General features: G+C 50.1%; 1 protein-coding gene across 7 annotated transcripts in view; it reads right to left on the bottom strand.

Annotated features, from left to right (window-relative positions):
* Nucleotides 1-24,713, bottom strand: part of nostrin (nitric oxide synthase trafficking) — a 91,891-nt gene that overhangs the window by 45,838 nt on the left and 21,340 nt on the right. For 4 of the 7 annotated variants that reach the window (XM_038789751.1, XM_038789749.1, XM_038789748.1 and 1 more), the window contains exons 4-5: nucleotides 13,095-13,139; nucleotides 1,007-1,069 (exon numbers count right to left, since the gene is read on the bottom strand). The exons of 2 other annotated variants lie outside the window; for them this stretch is intronic. In XM_038789751.1, coding sequence (XP_038645679.1) covers nucleotides 1,007-1,069; nucleotides 13,095-13,139 — 108 coding nt within the window. The remainder of the gene's footprint in view (nucleotides 1-1,006; nucleotides 1,070-13,094; nucleotides 13,140-24,713) is intronic. One more of the 7 variants, XM_038789750.1, reaches the window with a different exon arrangement.

Below are 24,713 nucleotides of genomic sequence, written 5' to 3'. Positions count from 1 at the left end.
GCTCCCACCATCTTTCTTCCTAAAGGACACTCAGACTGACTCGATGGTGGACTTTCACTCAGCCCCTTCTTTCCAGCGCCTTTCTTCTGGGTCATCAACATTTCACACCTTCCTTATAACTTCCACCAGGGGAGCATGGTGGCACAGTGGTTAGCACTGCTTCCTCACAGCGCCGAGGTCCCAGGTTCGATATCAGCTCTGGGTCACTGTCCGTGTGGAGTTTGCACGTTCTCCCCGTATTTGCGTGGGTTTCGCCCCCACAGCCCAAAGATGTGCAGGGTAGGTGGACTGGCCACGCTAAATTGCCCCTTAATTGGAAAAAATGAATTGGGTAATCTAAATTTTTTTAAAAATACTTCCCACAACAAATGATTCACAAACTATCCCTGAAGCCGGGCACAAAATTCCAAAAACCAGAGACTCTAGCTGGCGCCACCTAACATGCAACCTCCACCTACATGCCCCCTCGGAAATCCCATAAAAAAGCTACCATAGAATTCCTACTGTGCAGGCCATTCAGCCCATCGAGTTTGCACTGACCCTCTGAAAGAGCACCCCACCCAGGTCCACCCCCTTAACCTAATCCCGCAACCCCACATAACCTGCACACCATTGGACCCTAAGGGGCAATTTAATATGGCCAATCCATCTAACGTGCACATCTTTGGACTGTGGGAGAAAACCAGAGCATCCGGAGGAAACCCACGCAGACACGGGGAGCGCAAGCAAACTCCACACAGTCTTCCAAGGTTGGAATTGAACCCGGATACCTGGTGCTGTGAGGCAGCAATGCTAAACACTGTGCCAGCTGCCCTGTCAAACAAATCTCTAAAACTTTGGCCATTACAATGTCAGCTCTCAGCATTATGTGTAGCAGAAGAAAGTGAAATAAAATCCTTCAATGCTGAAGTTCACACAATAGTCAGGTAGACATGGTTCCAAACTATTTCTAAGACACAGTGGCTCTGAGTCATCCCAGCCCATCGAAGGCCACATATACACCCACCCGTGTAAATCCGCTGTGAAAGTCATTTCTTGAGAGACGCAGTTCCACCCTTCAAAAATGGAGCTGCAAAATTAAATATTAAATAATTAATAACATGAGGTCATCAATAAGTAAAGTGAAAATACATTTATTTTTTTAAAAATCATTTTGGATGTCCAAAAATATTCTGAGAATAATCTTCTCCCTCCGCAGCACCTCCATAAAGGTTGGTAAATATTTTTAATGTGTCACTTTACTGGGGTGCTGGAAATGTAGTTACTACAGAAACTTGAGCAATTGAAAATCCCAAGAATATCTGGACCCAAAGATATAGGTTTCCATGGAGACTAGCACAAACAGTTCTTTATTTTTGCTGCCAATTTTCTGCCTTCGCTGTCACTCTTAATGACATTGACTGCCAGCTGGGACACAATTCCTTGAATGCCAGTTACCATCTGCCCATTATTCCTGTATGAATCCTATTGGTGAGGTCTAACAGGCTATTAACCACACAGATCATCACTGCCAAGTCCGATCCTGGGCTTACTTGTGTTATAATAATAATAATAATTGCTTATTGTCACAAGTGGGCTTCAATGAAGTTACTGTGAAAAACGCCTACGGGGGATGAATTTGCAGAAATCACTCCACACTCAAGAGTCTTATTGCATGCAGCCTTCAAAAGTAGTTTATTTAACACTGGTGAGCAAAGTGCCTGGTCTATCCCAGTGCTTCTCCAAGCTCGGCCAAAAGGTTTCAGTATTTATAGATTTCGTAGAAAGATGCATTCACACAGTTCAACTTGACTGGAAGTTGTCCTGTCAAAGATAATCACTATTTCATTGTTTTAAGGGTCAGAGACATCGAAATACATTTCCATATAATGACCTGCTAAGCGCTCCCTATTCATGAGAGGACAGGAACGTCCACTTACAGCGGGTCACGTGGTTTTCATTCATAGATACCAGCGGGGTGCCTTTAACAAGTCAACCCTTCCCGGTCTTATCTTTGTGATTTAAACGCTGTTCCCTTGCTCTTTATTTTAACTAATGCTATCCCTGATTGCTGTCTGGTTCCAGCGATTTATCAGGATCTAGGATTGATTGTCTTATCAGTGTGTCTTTCTGTTTGTGCTAATGTTTTTGAGGGTGTGGGCTGATTCAGATTTGCTATGTCCCTGCAGGACACCGTTTTCTCTATGATGTCAGTTCTGAGCTACAGAATCCCTGTCCTGGCTTGTCACAAAATGGATGCTGGGTGCCACCCCTGGCTAAGGGGAGCTGATTTTTGCTCCCGACCAGACTTGATGTTTGCAATTCCATATGTCCTGTATAGTGCTCAAGCATAGTAAATTTGGCTCCTACCCCCTTCCTATCCAGAGATGCTGCATGATTCAGCAACTGTAGATAACCTCACAGAACAACTGACAGATTTGAATGCAAATGTTTAACCACTTGTAAATGAATATTTACTTTGTTCATTCACAGATCCATTTCATGACATACCACATGAACCAATAAGACCACACCAAGAATGTAACCGCTAAGACACATCTATAGGTGGCTTCAAGTTGTTTCCGGCTGAGCGTTTAAGAAAAAAATATTTTATCACTTAAGTAACTGCTTCGAGAATTTGAACAAATGGCTATGGATGAGATTTTCTCTGATATTGGCAAAGGCCTTGGAAAAGCAGCGTTGAGGCCGCCGTTGGCATTGCCGTCTTTTTCCGCTACCGTCCCACAGTGTGGGACTTAGAAGAATAAGACGGCTGGCAGGCGTTCCACGACATATCACTGGTCCCTGATTCGCCATCAAAGCGAATTGATGATCTGGGTTCCATTTTTAAAGGTTGCCCCAACACACAGCGAGCACACCAGGAAACAATCTTCACCCAGGTGCAGCCCCGGCACCAAACGGGCATCAAACTGACATTACCCTGGCACCCCTTGCAATGACCCTCTCCCCCGAATGCCACACTCACCCCCGAGCTACCTTCAGATTTCTGCTTCCCAGACTAGCTGGGCATCCAGCCGGTCTGGGATCATGCCACTGTGGATGCATTTTTTGACGTGGGGGTATGATCCTGACTTATGGGACCGATAATGATATTCAAATATAGTACAATAAGATTCCTGACGTTGAACGATGGTAAACACAACCTGCCACTGAGACGGGGAGCAGACAATCACTTGCTGCTTTTATATCGACGTGAAACTCAACTTTGGCCTTCCCGCAATATTTTCCACTCTCGTTGCCAAACCCACCTGACGTGAACAGGAGTGGAAAACCCCAGCCTTTGGAGCTGATTTATGAATTTGGTGAATGACCTGGCCCATTTCTTCTGGACAGAAAAATACGACTATCCATTTAATAATTGTTTGCCACCAAATAGGAGAGCCTAATGCGATGTTGAACTTTAATCTGAACTCATGGTGGATTGGTGCTGAATGACACACAATTTTATTTCTGTACATTCATTCAGATTAATACGTTAGAGCCATGAGCAAACCTAAATTATATATTTTTTTTAATAAACCTCCAAGTGTAACTAATGTTTTTGTCTTGTTCCCACTGGGGAAAGTCATTAACTATTCATCTGTAGTGATCCTGCAAATACTGACTCCACATTCAGGTAATTATTATTTTAAAATAGCTTAACATTTTGGTGGCAATTTCAAGTGGTCCCTAAACGGACCACATTTCCCTAACATTAGGTTCAAGGCAGCCAAATTTTATAAAAAGAGCAATTAACACATGTTGGGCTTCCTATCTGTGTATACCTCAAACACAGACCACAGATGCTTAAGTATCTATTACTTTTTCTGAGTTACAAAGCCAGGGCTTAGAGTGTGGACAGGGGCGAACCCCTAATCCAGCTCCTTGCCTGCTCCTAAAACCAATTCAAATTGAATCCAATTCATGGTCCCCACAAGAGAGACATACCAGACCGGGGCCAAAAGGCAGAGCAGATTTTCAGTGGAAAAATGATGCAGTGAGAATTTTTTAGATCATAGTTTCGACATTTACTTTCAGTAAAGAATTAAATAATGTACTCCTTTTAAATGCGTCAGTCGCAATAAAAGTGGCATTATAATCAGTTCCGAAAACGTCTGTCTTTTGGAATGAAGAGAGACTGAAGGAGGAGAGCCATAGTAATGTGCTTTCAACCTAAAAAAATCATTCATCTCAGCTCATAATCACAGGCTTCTTAACCACCAACCCTGAGATCCTCTCCTCACAGCAAGACAGAGCCATCTAAGATGGCAGCACAGCGGTATACAGTCAGGAGGGATTGGCCCTGGGAGACCTCAACATTGAACCCGGGCCCCGTGCTCAGTTTGGGTTTTAGTTTTGATTTAAACATGGACAAAATAGCTGAATTCCAGGGGTGAGCTGAGGCAGACTGCCTTTGACATCAAGGGAGCATTTGACCGAATGTGGCATCAAGAGGCCCTGGCAAAACTGAAATCAATGAGAAGGGGGGGGGGGGGGGGGGGGGGGAAGAGAGAGAGAGAGAGAGAGAGAGCGCGGAGAGAGAGAGAGACACTTCTGTCACTTGAGTAATGCCTGGCAGAAAGAAAGATGGTTGTGAATGTATGAGGCCAATCATCTCAACCAAAGGATATTGCTACAGGAGTTCCTCAGGCAAAGTCTTTAGCCCAACTGGCATTAATGGTTTCATCAATGGCCTTTGCTCCATCATAACGATAGAAGTGGGAATGTTTGCTAACAATTGCACAATGTTCAGTACCATTTGCAACTCCTCACATACTGAAGCAGTCCATACCCACATGCAGTCAAATCTAGTCATTAGGTTACTGGTGAGTGGAAAGTGTTATATTACGTGATTGTAATACGCCATTACTCTTTTGCTTATTTCCAGAATGGTCTGATATTTGTAGTTCAATGAAACTATCAGTCTTCAGTTAAGCAAATAACATTTAATGAATAACGAATATAAATAATAATAAGTTTGTTCACTCTTCTACAACTATAACTGATGATTAAGTAAATAATAATAAGTATAAATAACATTTAACTACACGTGCCAAATAAACTAGATCTCTCTAACACTCTGATATGTAGTCACTCCTGATACGAAGATACGGGAATATCCTCCGAGTTCAATCCATGTACATGGATCTGGTGCTACCATCTAGTGATTGATGGTCTAGCACTATGATACAGTTGCTAACTCTTTACATACCAGCAGATATACACATCACTACTGAAAGTAACATTCATGCCATACAATTGCCAAGCAATGACCATCTTGAACAAGAGAGAGGCTACCTACCAACTCCTTAACATTTAATCAATATTCATATCAATACCAGAAATGTAACTGGACCAGCATATAAATATTGTGGCTACAAGAGAAGGTAACAGCTGAGAATTCTGCTTTAACTAACTCACCATCTGTTTCCAAAAGCCTGTCCGCTATCTGAAAGGAACACGTCCAGGGCAGCACGGTGGTGCAGTGGTAGCACTGCAGTGCAGTCTCACGGCACTCAGGTCCAGGTTTGATCCCGGCTCTGGGTCACATTCTCCCCGTGTTTGGGTGGGTTTCGCCCCCACAACACAAAGATGTGCAAGGTAGGTGGACTGAACACACTAAATTGCCCCTTAATTGGAAAAAATTAATTGGGTACTTGAAATTTATAATTTAAAAAAAAATAAAAGACACACGTCTGATAGACTAATCTCCATTACCTGGAAGCATGCAGTTCAAATAACATTGAAGAAGCTCCACAATATACAGAACAAAGAAGCAGGTTGGACTAAAACCCCATTCTCCACCTTAAACATTCACTCCTTCCCTACTGCTACACTGCGGCTGAAATGTGTCATACTTCCACAAGATACACTGCAGCAACTTGCCACTGCCACTTCGATAGCACCTTTCAAACCGGTGACCTCTACCAACGAAAGAGATAAGGTCAGTAGATGTACTGACTACCACTTGTAGTTAAGTGTTTTCTGCAGAGAAAAAGAGTAATGGGGGGGATTTCTGGTTATGGGTCTCTGTAATGGGGGTTTCTGTTAGGGGGCTCTCTTATGGGGTTTCTATAATGGGGCTTTCTGGTGTGTGTCTCTGTAATAGATCTCTCTTTTGGGGGAGTCTCTATTATGGAGGGTCTCTGGTGGGGGTCTCTGCAATGGGAAGTTTCTAGTGGGGGTCTCTCTTATGGGGATGTCTGGTAGCGGGCCTGGTGGGGATGGGCAATATTAGGCCAGTTAGTCTTACTTCGGTGGTAGGCAAAGTAATGGAAAGGGTGCTGAGGGATAGGATTTCTGAGCATCTGGAATGACACTGCTTGATTAGGGATAGTCAGCACGGATTTGTGAGGTGTAGGCCTTGCCTTACAAGTCTTATTGACTTCTTTGAGGAGGTGACCAAGCATGTGGATGAAGGTTGAGGGTGCTAGGCCTTTTCTCATTAAAACGGAGAAGGATGAGGGGCGACTTGATAGAGGTTTATAAGATGATCAGTGGAATAGATAGAATAGACAGTCAGAGACTTTTTCCCCGGGTAGAACAAACCATTACAAGGGGACATAAATTTAAGGTGAATGGTGGAAGATGTCAGAGGTAGGTTCTTTACCCAGAGAGTAGTGGGGGCATGGAATGCACTGCCTGTGGAAGTAGTTGAGTCAGAAACATTAGGGGCCTTCAAATGGCTATTGGATAGGTACATGGATTGTGCTAGATTAATGGAGTGGAGATTAATTTGTTCTTAAGGGCAGCACGGTAGCATTGTGGATAGCACAATTGCTTCACAGCTCCAGGGTCCCAGGTTTGATTCCCGGCTTGGGTCACTGTCTGTGCGGAGTCTGCACATCCCCCCGTGTCTGCGTGGGTTTCCTCCGGGTGCTCCGGTTTCCTCCCACAGTCCAAAGATGTGCAGGTTAAGTGGATTGGCCATGATAAATTGCCATTAGTGTCCAAAATTGCCCTTAGTGTTGGGTGGGGTTACTGGGTTATGGGGATAGGGTGGAGGTGTTGACCTTGGGTAGGGTGTTCTTTCCAAGAGCCGGTGCAGACTCGATGGGCTGGCTTCATGAATCTGATGCCCAGCCCGGGTCGTGAACCTCGCTACCGCCGCCAGCGAGGGACCGGAGCATTAGATCTTCTTTCTTCCCATTACTTTGGGCCCTTGGCTTAGTTTGTCCTCTTGGGGGGAGCATCGTTTCATCACATAACCTCAATTTACCTTTGATGGCTTCATTTAACACTGTCAACTTTGAGAAACTTCAGACAGGTCTGCAAAGATCATGGGCTGGATTCTCTGCTCCCAGACACCGAAACCGCGATTGGCACCGGGGTGGAGAATCCAGTTTCGCGCATGAAATCGGGACCGGCACCGGTTCGGTGATTCTTCACCCCCTTAAAAAGCGGCATACGCTATGCACTTTATCCACCACCGGAGGCCATTGACAGAGGCATGCCCCGCTATTCTCCGCCCCCGACAGGCCGAATTCCCGACGGCATGGACCACTCATGGTTCTGCCGTTCGGGATACCCGCGAGGCAGCTGTGGACTCAGTCTGTGGCCGCCACAGTCGGGGGTGGTCAGGACCAGGGTATTTTTGAGCGGGCAGTCGGGTTGGGCACACGGCCGATCAGGGGCACTATTCCGCGGTCCAGGTCTGCGGTCAGAGTCCGCCATGGAGCACGGCGCGGTCGCTGGAGACCGCCGCCATGCGCATGCGCAGCCTCTGACCCGGAAGTGCGGGAGGCCAGAGGCAGCTGGAGCTACGAACTCCATGATGGTTGTCTGCTAGTCCCCTGCAAGGCTGTGAAGCTGTGGCCTTTTGACATCAGTATTTCCGGCGTAAAAGGCCACAGTTTTCACAACAGCGTGGGGACATAGTCCCTGAAACGGAGAATCCAGACCAACGATGCTGCATGTGACACTGGCCATCTATCTGACACTTCATATTAACGTGAACTCTCCTTCTGCAGTTATCCTTTTAACAGCTGTAAACCATTTTTTACCTTACGAGTTGACAGTGCCAATGTGGGGTGGCACAGTGGTTAGCACTGTCGCCTCACGACGCCGAGATCCTAGGTTCGATCCAGGCTCTGGGCCACTGTCTGTGTGGAGTTTGCACATTCTCCCCATGTTTGCATGGGTTTTGCCCCCACAGCCCAAAGATGTGCAGGGTAGGTGAACTGACCACGCTAAATTGCTCCTTAATTTGAAAAAATTAATTGGGTACTCTAAATTCATATTAAAAAATAAAATGAAAAAGAAAGACAGTGCCAACCTGTTCCAGGGTGCACAGTGATTGGTCAGAATCATCGTCTAACAATCCTCCAGCAACTATCTTTGCAGGTTTTATTTCCAGCAAAACACCAGCAGGTAAAGTGTTTTGACTTCTTGCATTAGAGCACAGCCTTCCCATGCTGGATGTGCTTCCTTTTCTTTTGTGTGGTGTCCTCCATAATATTTACATGCAGTACTCTGGCCTTGATCTTTCTGTTAGCCTTTTGTAAATAGTTCTTCCGTTTCTCCATTGTTTTGTGCTCGGAAGACCTGAACTGCCCCTCAACATTGTGCGAAGTCTCACCAGTTCTCCCATCAATATTCTTCAGCTGACGATTAACCACTTCAGAGCTTCTGGGCAAAACAGTAGATTTCCAGGGACTAAGTTTCTCTTCTCTCACTGTCACCGGAGTTTTGATTCCATGCAGCCCCTGCTACTGGAAAATCCATGGCAGGCATTGGTGGGACACAGCAGAAAATTCCAGCCATCGTGCGCCCAAATTGGGGGTCAAATCTAATGGCCATGCCCGACTCTGGACGTAACAAGTCTGGGGAATCTCGCGAGAGTCCTCTCGTGAGATTTACCCGGCTCGGTAAGCCTCGCGAGATCTATTGGGATCTCGCAAGACGTCGCGATCTGGATCCCGCTTGCAATGGGCGGGACATAAATTTGCATATGAACATGTGCAGTTTGACACTCTTGAATATGCACTCAACGGATCGAATACCCTCGCAGAAAAGACCCCACCTGGGCGTCGTTCAGTACTGCTGTCCATAAAGGGGACAAGGCAAAACGGCACTTGGGAGGGACTCCCAGGCAATCGGTGGCCCCCAGGTGATCAGCTCTTGGGCAAGGTGGCACTCTCACACCGCTGATGACATCTTGGCACTCGTCAGTTGATCACCCTGGCAGTGCTACCTGGGTGCCAGATTGGAACTGCCTGCGTGCCCAGGTGGTCCTGGCAGGGGCATTGCTGGGCAGCAGGCTGGTGGTGATAAGGCGCCATTTTGCCTTCACCAGGAATTGGGCCCGGGGGTGTCCTGCTCTACTGAGGTGGGGTGCTCGAGGACCCCACAACAGGTAAGTTGGGGCGTCAGGGGATGTCATAGACGTCATAGATGTTTACAGCATGGAAACAGACCCTTTGGCCCAGCTTGTCCTTGCCGCCCAGTTTCTATCATTAATCTCGTCCCACTTTTCCACATTTGGCCCATATCCCTCTATACTCACCCTGTCCATGTAACTGTCTAACTGTTTCTTAAAGGAAAAAACTGTACCCGCCTCTACCACTGCCTCTGGGAGCTCATTCCAGATCTCACCACCCTCTGTCTGAAAATATTTCCCCTCTGGTCTCTTTTGTATCTCTCCCCTCTCACCATAAACCTATGCCCTCGAGTTTCAGACTCCTCTATCGTTGGGAAAAGATGTTGACCTTATCTATGCTCCTCATTATTTAAGATACCTCTATAAGATCACCCCTAAGCCTCCTATGCTCCAGCGAAAAAGTCTCAGCCTATCCAGCCTCTTATAACTCAGACCATCAAGTCCTGGTAGCATCCTCGTAAATCTCTTATGCGCTCTTTCTAGTTTAACAATATCCTTCCTATAGTAGATTGACTAGAACTGAACACGGTATTCCATGTGTAGTCTCACCAAAGACTTGCACAACTTCAACCAGATGTCCCAACTCCTGTATTCAATATTCTGACCAATAAAACCTAGCATGCTGAATGCCTTCTTCATCACCCTGTCCACCTGCGACTCCACCTTCAAGGAGCTATGAACCTGTACCCCTCTATCTCTTTGTTCTGTAACTCTCCCTAACTCTCTACCATTAACTGAGTAGGTCTTGCCCTGATTTGATCTATCAAAATGCATCACCTCACATTTATCCAAATTAAATTCCATCTGCCATTCATCAACCTACTGGCCCAATTGGTCAAGATCCTGTTGCAATCTTATATAGCATTCACTATCCACTGTGCCACCAATCTTGGTGTCATCTGCAGACTTACTAACCATGCCTCCTACATTCTCATCCAAATCATTAATATAACAAATAACAGTGGATCCAGTTCCGATCCCTAAGGTACACCACTGGTCACAGGCCTCCAGTTTGAAAAACAACCTTCCACAACCACCCTTTAGCTTCGATGGCCAAGCCAATTTTGTATCCAATTGGCTACCTCACCTTGGATTCTGTGAGATTTAACCTTTTGCAGCATCCTACCATGCAGTACCTGGTCAAAGGCCTTGCTAAAGTCCATGTAGACAACGTCGACTGCACTTCCCCCATCTACCTTCTTAGTTACCCCTTCAAAATACTCAATTTCATGAGACATGACTTTGCCCTTACAAAGCCATGCTGACTTTCCCTAACTAGCCCTTGCCTGTCTAAATGCCTGTAGATCTTGTCCCTCAGAATACCTTCTAACAGTTTACCCATTGCACAAGTAAGGCTAACTGGTCTGTAATTCCAAAGGCTCCCCTCCAGTCTTCAGGCACCTCTCCTGTGGCAATCAATGATTCAAATATCTCAGCTAAGAGCCCGGCAATTTCATCCCCTGCCTCCCCCAAAGTCCTGGGATACATTTCATCAGGTCCCAGGGATTTATCTATCTTGATGCGCTTTGATACCTCCAGCACTCCCTTCTCTGTAATATGTACACTCCTGAAGACATCACTTTTTATTTCCCCAATTTCCCTAACATTCGTGCCTTTCTCAACAGTAAATACCGATGAGAAATATTCATTTAGGATCGCTCCCATCCCTTGTGGATCCGCACATAGATAACCTTGTTTATCCTTAAGAGGCCCTACCCTCTCCCCAGTCACCTTTTTACCATTTATGTATCTGTAAAAGCTCTCTGGATTTTCCTTTGCTTTCCTTTCCTTTGCCTCATCTGCCAAGACAATCACATGTCCCCTTTTTGCCCTCCTGATTTCTCTCGTAACTCTACTCCAACAAGCCCTATATTCTTCAGGGGATCCATGTGATTCCCAACTGCCTATGCATGTTATATGTCTCCTTCGTCCTTTAACCATGGCCTCAATATCCCGAGTCATCCCCTCCTTCTACCAGCCTTACCCTTCACTCAAAAAGGAATGTGCTCACCCTGAACTCTAGTTAGCTCCTTTTTGAAAGACTCCCACTTACCAGATGTCCTCTTGCCTGCAACTAGGCACCGCCAAGCAACTTTTGAAAGTTCCTGCCTAATAGCCTCGAAATTTGCCTGGACCCAATTAAGAATTTTAACTATTGGGCCAGAACTATCATTCTTCATCGCTATCTTAAAACTAATGGAATTATGGTCACTGGTCCCAAAGTGATCCCTTACGAACACTTCCATCACCTGCCCTTCCTTATTCCCCAAGAGGAGGTCAAGTTTTGTCCCCTCTCTAGTCGAATGAGGAATTCTTCCTGAATACACTCGACAAATTTCTCTCCATCCAAACCCCTAATGCTATGGCTGTCCCAGTTAATGTTGGGAATGTTAAAGTCCCCAACTATGACCACCCTATTTTTCCGGAAGCTATCTGTAATCTCTTTACATATTTGCTCCTTAATATCCCGCTAACTATTTGGGGGCCTATAGTACAGTCCTTCAAAGGGATCTCAGCCTTCTTATTTTTCAGTTCTACCCATATAGACTCAGTGGACGAACCCTCGGACATCTAATGGGTGCAATTCTCCCATTGGGAGACTAAGTCCCGATGCCGGAGTGAAAACCGGAGGGTTTTCCAGACTGAGTCCATAGCTGCCTCGCGCGTATCCCGAACGGCAGAACCATGAGTGGTCCACGCCGTAGGGAATTCGGCCGGTCGGTGGCGGAGAATAGCGGGGCAGGCCTCTGTCAATGGCCTCCGGTGGTGGATGAAGTGCGTAGCGTACTCCGAGTATGCCGCTTTTTAGGGGCTGAAGAATCACCGAACCGGTGCCGGTCCCCATTTCATGTGGGAAACTGGATTCTCCACCCCGGCGCCGAATGCGGTTTCAGTGTCTGGGTGCAGAGAATCCAGCCCATGATCTTTGCAGACCTGTGTGAAGTTTCTCAAAGTTGACAGTGTTAAATGAAGCCATCAAAGGTAAATTGAGGTTATGTGATGAAACGATGCTCCCCCCAAGAGGACAAACCGTTACAAACAGCGAGCGGCAATTCTCCCAGTGGCCAGCCGTGAATCTCGCCGCGCCGGTTTGGGGGGGTGCCAGGGCAGCGTGGTGGGACTCGCTCAGCGCCCCGGCGATATTCCCACCTGGCGTGGGGGGGGAATTCCGCCCATACTCTCTGTACTGCCGTGATGCTGTCCCTAATCAAAAACGCAGAACCCCCTCCTCTCTTACCTCTTGTTCTATCTTTCCTATAGCATCTGTACCCCAGAACATTGAGCTGCCAGTCCTGCCCCTCCTATAGCCATGTTTGAGCAATAGCTATAATATCCCAGTCCCATTTACCTATCCAGGCCCTAAAGTCATCTGCCTTGCCCGTTAGGCCTCTTGCATTGAAATAAATGCAGTTCTATCTGTTTCTCTGACTTCCACTTTTCTCCTGTCCCTGAACTCCCACATCGCACAAGAGGAGCATGACAAGGGTATGGGATCTCCTGCCATGTCTTAAACCTCAGGTTAACTTATACAACTACAATGCCAAAAAAAACAACAAAAACAAAAAAAATAGATGAATGAAAAGAAAAGAAAAACTACTTACCAGCCGCCACTACTTACCAGAGAGATTCAAATTTAGCAAGTCCTCTCTTGGCCAATCGAATCACAGCCCTCCTGTGACATCACTCTTTAGTTTCTCCCCAGTCTAAAGCTCAGATTCACCGTTTACCCGCTTACCTTCCCAAGATGCCGTCGGTCCAACCACTCGCCTCCGTTCCGCTCCTAAAAAGCCAGAAGAAAGATCAAGAGATCGGGGCGTCATGCAGGAAATGGGACTCAGTATGGCCTCAGCGGGGAGTTCCTCACCAAGACCCCGGAATGAAGCAGAGTTCCGGTTAATAGCGGGGCTTTCTTGGCGCTGTAAGCGCTGGGAAACACCTGGCTAAACACAAGGAGTTAATCCGATGGATGTGGGGGAAAATAAACTGTATCCCTCGGACACCTAAATCTCCATGGGTTTGTCCCTCTCGCCCCAGTCTGTTCCATGAACACTAATAACGCCTTTGCCACCCCTGATGGACTTCGAGACTTTGGACTCGACCTATCCAACCTATAATCCAAAACACAATTGAAGTCCACCCCATAATTAGCTGATGTGAATAAAGATGTGGGATAGACACCAGAACCTTATTAATGAATGCCGTGACATCCCAGTTCAGTACATACACATTGACCAAAACCACCGGCGTGCCCAGCAACGGCCCCCTGATGATTATATACCTCCTACCCGGGTCTGTTGATATATTAACCACAGAAAAAGCCACCCTCTTATTAATCAACACAACACCCCCACCCCCCATGCTCTACAATCAAAATCCGAGTGATATACTTACCCCACCCATCTCTTCCACAACATTGTTTGGTCCTTGATTCTCAAATGTGTCTCCAGTCGAAAAACCCCATCTGCCTTCAAACTTCTCAGGTGCGCAATACCTTTTTACTGGGCCATTTAACGTCCTCACATTCAAGTTATCAATCGGAAAGGAGGGCTCTGAACACCATGCCCCCCCCCCCTCCAATCCAGCATCAGCCATATTCACCTTGTGAGAAAATCCAGCAGTATCCCAACCAGCACTAGTGTCAGGCACACCCAAGATGGCCGACACTTCCCCTACCAAGCTAGTCCAAAACAAAGGAACTGTCACCGTCAGAAATCTACCCCTCCCCGCTCTTCCTCCCCCTCTCCGCTCCCAGCCCTACCCCACCATGAGAACCAAATAAAGAAGTAACAAAATAACAAAAAAAAAACCCTCTTCCTTCCCTGTCCCCAAACCAAGCAGAACAGAAACAAAAAGACTAAGCTCATACCTTAAAAAAATCAAAAAAAAATCAAAGAAGACTTCCGGTTGCGGCTATGACCAGCTAAGTCGCACGTTTGGCTGCTCCTGTTAGGAAGGTGTTTTCGGGCCGATTGGAGGGCCCTTAATGGCGCTGGAACGGCAATTCCCGGTGGGGGAAGGTTCCCAGAGGAGAACCCCGTCAAATTTATGGTCGTCACCCGAAGTGGGGCAGGAAAAAAAGCGGCAGCAGCTCCCCGAAAAAAGCGGGGGAAGAAATCCAAAATGGCGGCCGGCGGCGCACCCGAGGACTGGAGGAAATGGGCGGAGGAGCAGCAGGCCGCTCTCCTGCGCTTCTTCACGGAGCTGAAAGTGGAGCTGCTGGAGTCGATGAACGCGACGACCACCAGGCTGATGGGGGCACAGGCGACCCAAGAGGCGTCAATTCGGGAGCTGCAGCAGGAGATGACTGTGAGGGAGGAGGAGGCCACGGTCCTCGTGGGAAAGGTGGAGGTGCACGAGGCACTCCACCTGAGATGGCAAAACCGATTGGAGGAGATGGATACCCGCATGAGGCGGAAAAACCTGAGGATCCTGGGCCTGGCAGAAGGGCTGGAGGGGTCGGACCTCCAGGGGTATGTGGCAGAAATGCTCACTGATGGGGGCAGGGGCCGTCCCTTCGCCCCTGGAATTGGAGGAGGCCTACAGAGTAATGGCCAGGAAGCCAAGAGCAAACGAACCCCCGAGGGCGGTGCTGGTTCGGTTCCAGCGATTCAGTGACCGGGAGAGGGTGCTGAGGTGGGCCAAGAGAGAGAGGAGCAGCAAATGGGAGAACTCGACGGTGAGGATCTTTCAGGACTGGAGTGCGGAGGTGGCAAAGCGGCGGGCCCGGTTCAACCGGACGAAGGCGGTGCTGCATGCCAAGAGAATTAGATTCGGGATGCTGCAGCCAGCGCGCTTGTGGGTGACCTACAAGGACCAGCACCACTATTTCGAGTCCCCGGAGGAGGCGTGGGCCTTTGTCCAGGAAGAAAAGCTGGACTCGAACTAGAACCAGGGGATACTTGGCGGTCGTTGCCGCTCTGGTACTTTAAGCTGGACACGTGGCTTTCTGTTGGTTGGATTTTCACTTGGCCGTATTTTTGGACCCTTTTTGTTCTCTACACCAGTTTTTTCTCTTTTTTTCCTGTTATTTATAATGTTATGGTGGGAGGGCGGGGTGGGGGGGGAGTGCCGGGGGTATGTGTTTCTTGTGGGGTTTTTGGTTGTTTTGTATTTATCGGTGGGAGATCGGGGACGGGGGTGGAACTGAAGATGGAGGGGCGGGGAGGGGCAGGGCGAAAGCGCGGGCTTTCCTCTGGTTTCCCGCGCACGGGGCAGAGGAGGGAGGGGGGTGGGAGTAAGGGGCGTGGTCAGCAATGGCTCCCTTTCCCGCGCTGGAGCGGGGTCAAGGAGGGATGGTAAGGGGGGGGGGGGACGTCCCCCATGCCGGGAGGAGCTGGAGTGTGGCAGGGGCAGCCGGGTCAGCGTAAACCAGCTGACTCACGGAAGTACTATGGAGGGTGCGTCGCGGCTAGGAAGGGTCCTAGCCTGGGGGGGGGAGGGGGGTGGGGGGGGGGGGGGGGGGGGGGGGGGGGAGGGGGAGGGGGGAAGGGGGGGGGGGGGGGAGGGGGGGGGGAAGGGGGGGGGGAGGGGGAGGGGGGAAGGGGGGGGGCCACCGGGTTGCTGCTGAAAAGGCAAGGGAGGAGAAGTTGAGGACTGGAGGGGTGGGGGGGGGCGCCATCGCCATGGGGAGCGGGTCAGAAAGGGAGGGCTGACTCGGGGCGAGCAGGTGACAGGATATGGCTAGTCGGCGGGGGAAAGGGGCGGGCTGCCCTTCGACCCGGCTGATCACTTGGAATGTGAGGGGGCTGAATGGGCCGGTCAAGAGAACGAGAGTAATCTCGCATTTGAAGGGGCTGAAGGCGGATGTAGCAATGCTACAAGAGACCCATTTGAAGGTGGCGGACCAGGTCCGCCTGAGAAGGGGGTGGGTGGGACAAGTGTTCCACTCAGGACTGGACGTAAAGAACCGAGGGGTGGCGATCCTGGTAGGGAAGAGGGTGTCGTTCGTGGCGGCGGAGGTGGTGGCGGATAAAGAGGGTAGATATGTCATGGTGAAGGGTAGGCTGCAGGGGGAGAAAGTGGTGATGGTTAACGTGTATGCCCCGAACTGGGACGACGCTGGCTTCATGAGGCGCCTACTGGGCCTCATTCCGGACCTGGAGGCAGGGGGCCTGATCATGGGGGGGGGACTTCAACACAGTGCTGGACCCCGTGTTGGACAGATCGAGTTCAAGGACGAGTAGGAGGCCGGCAGCGGCAGAAGTGTTAAAGGGGTTTATGGAGCAGATGGGAGGGGTGGACCCCTGGAGGTTTGGGAGGCCGAGGGCGAGGGAGTATTCCTTTTTCTCCCATGTCCACAGAGTCTATTCTAGAATTGACTTTTTTGTATTAAGCAGGGGACTGATCCCGAAAGTACGGGAAGTGGAGTACTCGGCCATAGCGGTCTCAGACCACGCGCCACACTGGGTAGATTTGGAAATGGGAGAGGTGCGAGACCAGCGTCCGCTGTGGCGTCTGGATGTGGGGTTGCTGGCGGATGAGGAGGTGTATAAGAGGGTCCGGAAGAGCATTGAGAGATATCTGGACATTAATGACACGGGGGAGGTGCAGGTGGGGATGGTATGGGAGGCCCTGAAGGCGGTGATCCGGGGGGAGCTGATCTCCATACGGGCACATAGGGAAAGGAGGGAGAGACAGGAGAGGGAGAGGCTGGTGGGGGAGCTTCTGGACGTGGATAGGAAATATGCGGAGGCACCAGAGGAGGGGCTGCTGGGGGAACGGCGTAGTTTGCAGGCTAAGTTTGACCTGTTGACCACCAGAAAGGCGGAGACACAGTGGAGAAGGGCGCAGGGCGCGATTTATGAGTATGGGGAGAAGGCGAGTAGGATGCTGGCGCATCAGCTCCGCAAGCGGGATGCGGCTAGAGAAATTGGGGGAGTGAGGGAGAGGGGCGGGAACATAGTGCAGAAGGGGCCAGAAGTAAATGGGGTTTTCAGAGACTTCTATAAGGAGCTGTATCGGTCAGAGCCGTCGACGAGGGGAGGGGGGATGGAGGGCTTCTTGAACAAACTGAGGTTCCCCAAGGTCCAAGCTGGTAGAGGGGCTGGGGGCGCAGATAGGGCTAGAGGAGCTAGTCAAGGGGATTGGGCATATGCAGTCGGGGAAGGCGCCGGGGCCAGACGGGTTCCCGGTGGAATTTTACAAAAAATATGCGGATCTGGTGGGCCCTGTGCTGGTGCGAGCCTTCAACGAGGCATGGGAGGGGGGGGCTCTGCCCCCGACAATGTCGCAGGCACTGATCTCTCTGATCTTGAAGCGGGATAAGGACCCCGTGCTGTGTGGGTCATATAGGCCTATCTCGCTCCTGAATGTGGACGCCAAGCTGCTGGCAAGATCCTGGCTACCAGGATAGAGGATTGTGTGCCAGGGGTGATACACGAGGACCAGACGGGTTTTGTGAAAGGGCGGCAGCTTAATACGAACGTGCGGAGACTGCTAAACGTCATCATGATGCCGGCAGTGGAGGGGGAGGCGGAGATAGTGGTGGCATTGGACGCGGAGAAAGCATTTGATAGGGTGGAGTGGAAGTACCTGTGGGAGACGCTGGAGCGGTTTGGATTTGGGGAGGGATTTATTAAATGGGTGAAGCTGCTCTATTCGGCCCCGACGGCAAGTGTAGTGACGAATGGTAGGAGATCGGAGTATTTTGGGCTCCACCGGGGGACCAGACAGGGGTGCCCCTTGTCCCCCCTGCTCTTCGCACTGGCAATTGAACCGTTGGCGATGGCACTGAGGGGCTCAGGGGGGTGGAGAGGGCTGACAAGGGGCGGGGAGGAGCACCGGGTATCGCTATACGCGGACGACCTGCTGCTATACGTGGCAGACCCAGAAGGGGGAATGCCGGAGGTGATGGAAACTGCTAGCAGAATTCGGGGACTTTTCGGGGTACAAGCTAAACTTGGGTAAGAGTGAGGTATTTGTGATACACCAGGGGTGGGCAAACTATGGCCCGCGGGCCGCATGCGGCCCGCCAAAGGTATTTCTGCGGCCCACCAAGTCATTTAAAAAAAAAAAAAATTTTTTTTTTTTTGAAATTTTTTTTTTTTTAAATTTTTTTTAAGGTTAATGGGGGGGGCTGTTGGGTTACTTACTGGTATAGGGTGGATACGTTGACTTGAGTAGGGTGATCATTGCTCGGCACAACGTCGAGGGCCGAAGGGCCTGTTCTGTGCTGTACTGTTCTATGTTCTATATGAGGCGCCCAGAATCATAACCGGGTGAAGTAATTATTTTACTTAATATACTATGCGGCCCTTTGTGAATTGTGAATTTCTGAATGTGGCCCTTGCACGGAAAAGTTTGCCCACCCCTGTGATACACCCAGGGGACCAGGAAGAGGGAATCGGGAGACTCCCGTTGAAGAGAGCAGGAAAGAGTTTTAGATATTTAGGGGTGCAGGTGGCAAGGAACTGGGGGACTCTCCACAAGTTGAACTTCTCTAGGCTAGTGGAACAGATGGAGGAGGAATTTAAAAGGTGGGACATGGTGCCGCTGTCGCTGGCGGGCAGAGTGCAGTCCGTTAAAATGACGGTCCTCCCAAGGTTTTTGTTTTTATTTCAGTGCTTGCCCATCTTCCTCCCTAGGGCCTTCTTCAAAAAGGTGACGAGCAGCATCATGAGCTACGTGTGGGCGCATGGCACCCCAAGGGTGAGGAGGGTCTTCTTGGAGCGGAGTAGGGAGAGTGGAGGGCTGGCATTACCCAACCTTTCGGGGTATTACTGGGCGGCTAATGTGTCGATGGTGCGCAAGTGGATGATGGAAGGGGAGGGGGCAGCTTGGAAACGAATGGAGAGGGCGTCCTGTGGCAACATAAGCCTGGGGGCCCTAGTAACGGCGCCATGGCCGCTCCCTCCCACGAGGTACACCACGAGCCCGGTGGTGGCGGCCACCCTCAAGATCTGGGGGCAGTGGAGGCGACACAGGGGGGAAGTGGGAGGTCTGATGGAGGCACCGTTAAGAGGGAACCATAGATTCATCCCGGGGAACATGGACGGGGGATTCCAGAGCTGGCACAGGGTGGGCATCAGGCAGCTGAAGGATTTGTTTGTAGATGGGAGGTTTGCGAGCCTGAGAGAGCTGGAGGAGAAATTCGGGCTCCCCCCGGGAAACGTGTTTCGACATTTGCAGGTGAAGGCATTTGCTAGCCGCCAGGTGGAAGGGTTCCCCTTGCTCCCCAGCAGGGGGGCGAGCGATAGGGTGCTCTCGGGGGTCTGGGTCGGAGGGGGGAGGATATCGGACATATACAAAGTAATGCAGGAGGCTGAGGAGGCATCAGTAGAGGAGCTGAAAGCCAAGTGGGAGGGGGAGCTGGGAGAGCAGATAGAGGATGGGACATGGGCTGATGCCCTGGAGAGGGTTAATTCTTCCTCCTCGTGTGCGAGGCTTAGCCTCATTCAATTTAAGGTGCTACATAGAGCCCATATGACGGGGACAAGGATGAGTCGGTTCTTTGGGGGTGAGGACAGATGTGTCAGGTGTTCGGGAAGTCCAGCGAACCATGTCCATATGTTTTGGGCATGTCCGGCACTGGAGGAGTTCTGGAAGGGGGTGGCAAGGACGGTGTCGAGGGTGGTGGGATCCAGGGTCAAACCAGGATGGGGACTAGCGATCTTTGGGGTCGGGGTGGAGCCGGGGGTACAGGAGGCGAGAGAGGCCGGAATATTGGCCTTTGCGTCCCTAGTTGCGCGAAGAAGGATACTGATACAGTGGAAGGACGCGAGGCCTCCAAGCGTGGAAACTTGGATTAATGACATGGCAAGCTTTATCCAGTTGGAAAGGGTCAAATTCGCCCTGAGAGGGTCGGTACAAGGGTTCTTCAGGCGGTGGCAGCCTTTCCTCGACTTTTTGGCTCAAAGATAGGGTGCAGAGGTCGCAGCAGCAGCAACCCGGGGGGGGGGGGGGGGGGGCGGAGGGGGGGGGGAGGGGGAGGGGGGAGGGAGGGGGGAGGGGGGAGGGGGGAGGGGGGGAGGGGGGGGAGGGGAGGGGGGGGAGGGGGGGGAGGGGGGAAGGGGGGGTGGGGGGGGGGAGGGGGAGGGGGGGAGGGGGGGAGGGGGGGTGGCAACAACGGGTGTGGTGGGTTATTTAAGGTTGTAATGCGGACAAATTTGTTCGCAGTTCATGATTGATGTTAATTGTTGCTTTGTTTGTTTTTTTGGGGGGGGGGGGGGGGGGGGGGGACAGCGCGCGCGGGGGGTCGGGCGGGGGGGGGATATCTGTTAAGAGGGAATATTGTGTAATAGTCTATGGTTAGGGGGGGTAAATATTTTCATGTAAAAAAATCTCTTCAATAAAAATTATTTTAAAAAAAAAATCAAAGAAACCCCACCAATGGTAACCAGCTACAGGCATCTCTCCTTCTCCCCTCCCATTAGTTTCTATACAGCTAGCACAGTGACCCCCGTAGAAATCAATGTCAACAAGGCCAGAAACAACCCCAAGCCCGCCCCCACATTATAAAAATCCCACAAAAAATACAAATACAGATAGATAGATAGAAGATAGAACAGTACAGCACAGAACAGGCCCTTCGGCCCTCAATGTTGTGCCGAACAATGATCACCCTACTTAAACCCACGTAACCCGTATACCCATATCCCCATATCCCAACAATCCCCCCATTAACCTTACACTACGGGCAATTTAGCATGGCCAATCCACCTAACCCGCACATCTTTGGACTGTGGGAGGAAACCGGAGCACCCGGAGGAAACCCACGCACACACGGGGAGGACGTGCAGACTCCACACAGACAGTGGCCCAGCCGGGAATCGAACCTGGGACCCTGGAGCTGTGAAGCATTAATGCTAACCACCATGCTACCGTGAGGCCAACTTAACAATGAACAAACTGAATAGTCCTTACGCACCCCCAGTCTGTGCTTCTTTTTTTTAAATAAACATTTTATTGAGGTATTTGTGATTTTGTAACAATAACAGAAGAAACAGTGCACATACAAATATAAACCTAGTGCAAAGGCCGCCTTCCTCCCTCACAGGTCCCATCTTTCTTACACACTAATCTAAAACTAACCCCCTCCCCCTCCCCCTTTGCTGATGGTTAATTTTCTCGAAAGCAGTTGGCGAACGGCAGCCACCTCCGGACGAACCCTGACATTGACCCTCTCAGGGCGAACTTGATTTTTTTCCAGGCAGAGAAAGCTAGCCATGTCAGTGAGCCAGGTCTCTGACTTCGGGGGCTTTGGGTCCCTCCAAGCTAATAGTATCCATCTCTGGGCTACTAGGGAGGCAAAGGCCAGAACATTTGCCTCTTTCTCCTCCTGGACTCCCGGATCCTCTGACTCTCTGAAAATCGCCACCTCTGGACTCGGTGCCACCCTTGTTTTTAACACCTTGGACATGACATCCGCAAACCCCCGCCAGAATACCCCAAGCTTCGGGCATGTCCAGAATATATGGACATGGTTTACTGCTCCTCCTGCACACCTTGCGCACCTGTCTTCTATCCCGAAAAACCAGCTCATCCGGGCCACTGTCACGTGCGCCCGGTGAACAACCTTAAATTGAGCTGAGCCTGGTGCATGATGTGGACGTGTTGATTTTACTCAACACATCCGCCCAGAGACCATCCTCTATCTCTCCTCCTAACTCCTCTTCCCATTTGTGTTTCAGCTCCTCGGTCTGTATTTCCTCTGATCCCATGAGTTCTTTATAGATATCCAAAACCCTCCCCTCTCCCACCCATACTCTGGAAACTACCCTGTCCTGTATCCCCTTTGGTGGTAGGACCGGGAAGGTTGAGACCTGTCTGCGTAGGAAGTCCGGCGTCTGCAGGTACCTAAACGCATTCCTGCCCGTCAATTCAAATTTCTCCTCCAACTCCCTCAGGCTGGGAAAGCTCCCCTCGATGAACAGATCTCACATCCTCTCGATCCCTGCTCTATGTCATCTCCGAAACCCTCCATCCAGTCTCCGTGGGGCAAACTGATGATTATTGCAGATTGGAGACCAAACCGATGGTCTCCCTGCTCCCACACTCTCCCAGACTCTCAGGGCGGCCACCAGCACGGGGCTTGTAGAGTACAGTGGCGGCAGGAATGGCAGAAGCGCCGTAACCAATGCCTCCAAACTCATGCCCTTACATGATGCTGCCTCTACTCGCTCCCACACCGAGCCAGCCCCACCACCCACTTCCTAATCATGGCTCTATTTACCGCCCAATAGTAATAGAACATCGAACATACAAAAATACAGCACAGAACAGGTCCTTTGGCCCACGATGTCGTCCGAACCTTTGTACTAGATTAAGAACAAATTAATCTACACCCCATCATTCTACCGTAATCCATGTACCTATCCAATAGCCACTTGAAGGTCCCTCATGTTTCCGACTCAACTACTTCCACAGGCAGTGCATTCCATGCCCCCACTACTCTCTGGGTAAAGAACCTACCTCTGACATTCCCCTATATCTTCCACCATTCACTTTAAATTTATGTCCCCTTGTAATGGTTTGTTCCACCCGGGGAAAAAGTCTCTGGCTGTCTACTCTATCTATTCCCCTGATCATCTTATAAACCTCTATCAAGTCGCCCCTCATCCTTCTCCGTTCTAATGAGAAAAGGTCGAACACCCTCAATCTTTCCTCGTAAGACCTACTCTCCATTCCAGGCAACATCCTGGTAAATCTCCTTTGCACCTTTTCCAAAGCTTCCACATCCTTCCTAAAATGAGGTGACCAGAACTGCACACAGTACTCCAAATGTGGCCTTACCAAGGTTTTGTACAGCTGCATCATCACCTCACGACTCTTAAATTTAATCCCTCTGCTAATGAACGCTAGCACACCATAGGCCTTCTTCACAGCTCTATCCAATTGAGTGGCAACTTTCAAAGATCTATGAACATAGTCCCCAAGATCTCTCTGCTCCTCCACATTGCCAAGAACCCTACCGTTAACCCTGTATTCCACATTCATATTTGTCCTTCCAAAATAATTAAAATAATTGCTAAAGTTTGGCAGCACCAGCCCGCCCTCCCCCCGACTATGCTCCAGCATCCCCTTTTTTGCTCGCGGAGTCTTGCCCACCCATACAAAGTCAGAGATCACCTTGTTTACCTGTTTAAAAAAAGGTCCATGGAATAAAGATGGGGAGACACTGAAAAACAAACAGGAATCTCGGGAGGACTGTCATTTTCCTTGTCTGTACCCTCCCAGCCAATGATAGTGGGAGCATGTGTCACCTTCGGAAGTCTTCCTTCATTTGGTCCACCAGTCGGGTCAAATTTAGCTTATGTAGCCATTCCCATTGCCGTGCCACCTGGACGCCGAGATACCGAAAGCTTCCCCCTACCACTCTAAATGGCAACTACCCCAGCCACCTCTCCTGCCCCCTTGCCTGGATCGCGAACATCTCACTTTTCTCCATGTTCAATTTAATACCTGAAAACTGTCCAAGTTCCCCCAGAATCCTCAGAATTTTTTCCATCCCCTCTAGTGGGTCAGAAACATATAGGAGCAGGTCATCCGCATATAGTGAGACTTTGTGTTCCACCCCTCCCCGAACCAGCCCCTTCCAGTCCCTTGAGGCTCTCAGCGCAATTGCTAGCAGCTCTCTGGCCTGCGCAAACAGCAGTGGGGAGAGGGGGCATCCCTGCCTCGTCCCCCAGTGCAGCTTAAAATAGCCCGATGTTAACCCGTTTGTCCGTATACTTGCCACAGGTGCCTGATACAGCAGCCTAACCCAGTCGATGAAGCCCCATCCAAACCCAAACCGCCCCAGCACCTCCCACAGATAGGTCCATTCCACCTGATCAAAGGCCTTCTCTGCGTCCATTGCGACCACTACCTCTAGGTACCTACCTTCTGTATGTATCATGATCACATTCAACAGTCTTCCAATGTTGGCCGCCAACTGCCTGCCCTTAATAAATCCTGTCTGGTCCTCCCCAATCACACCCGGAATGCAGTCTTCGATCCTAGAGGACAAGTTTTTGGCCAACAGTTTTGCGTCTACATTTAGTCGGGAGATTGGTCTGTAGGACCCGCATAGCTCCGTGTCCTTCTCCCGCTTCAAGATCAGTGAGATTGTGGCCTGTAACATTGTCGGGGAAGCACCCCTCTCTACCTTGCCTCGTTAAATGTCCTCATCAGCAGCAACCCCAGTATCCAGAGAACCTTTTATAAAACTCCACTGGGTACCCCTCCAGCCCCGGGCCTTTACCCGACTGCATGGCCTTCAGCCCTTCTGCTATTTCTTCAATCCCAATTGGGGCCCCCAGCCCTTCTACCAGCCCTTTTTCCACCTTCGGGAACCTCAGACCCCCCTAAGAATTGCCTCATCCCCTCCAGCCCAGCTGGGGGTTCCGACTCATATAGCTTGCTATAAAACTTCTTG

This window comes from Scyliorhinus canicula, chromosome 2 (genome assembly GCF_902713615.1).
Source record: "Scyliorhinus canicula chromosome 2, sScyCan1.1, whole genome shotgun sequence".
In the NCBI taxonomy this organism is placed as follows: Eukaryota; Metazoa; Chordata; class Chondrichthyes; order Carcharhiniformes; family Scyliorhinidae; genus Scyliorhinus; species Scyliorhinus canicula.
The sequence above is the reverse complement of the archived record's forward strand: the minus strand, read 5'-3'. Positions and strand labels throughout refer to the sequence as shown.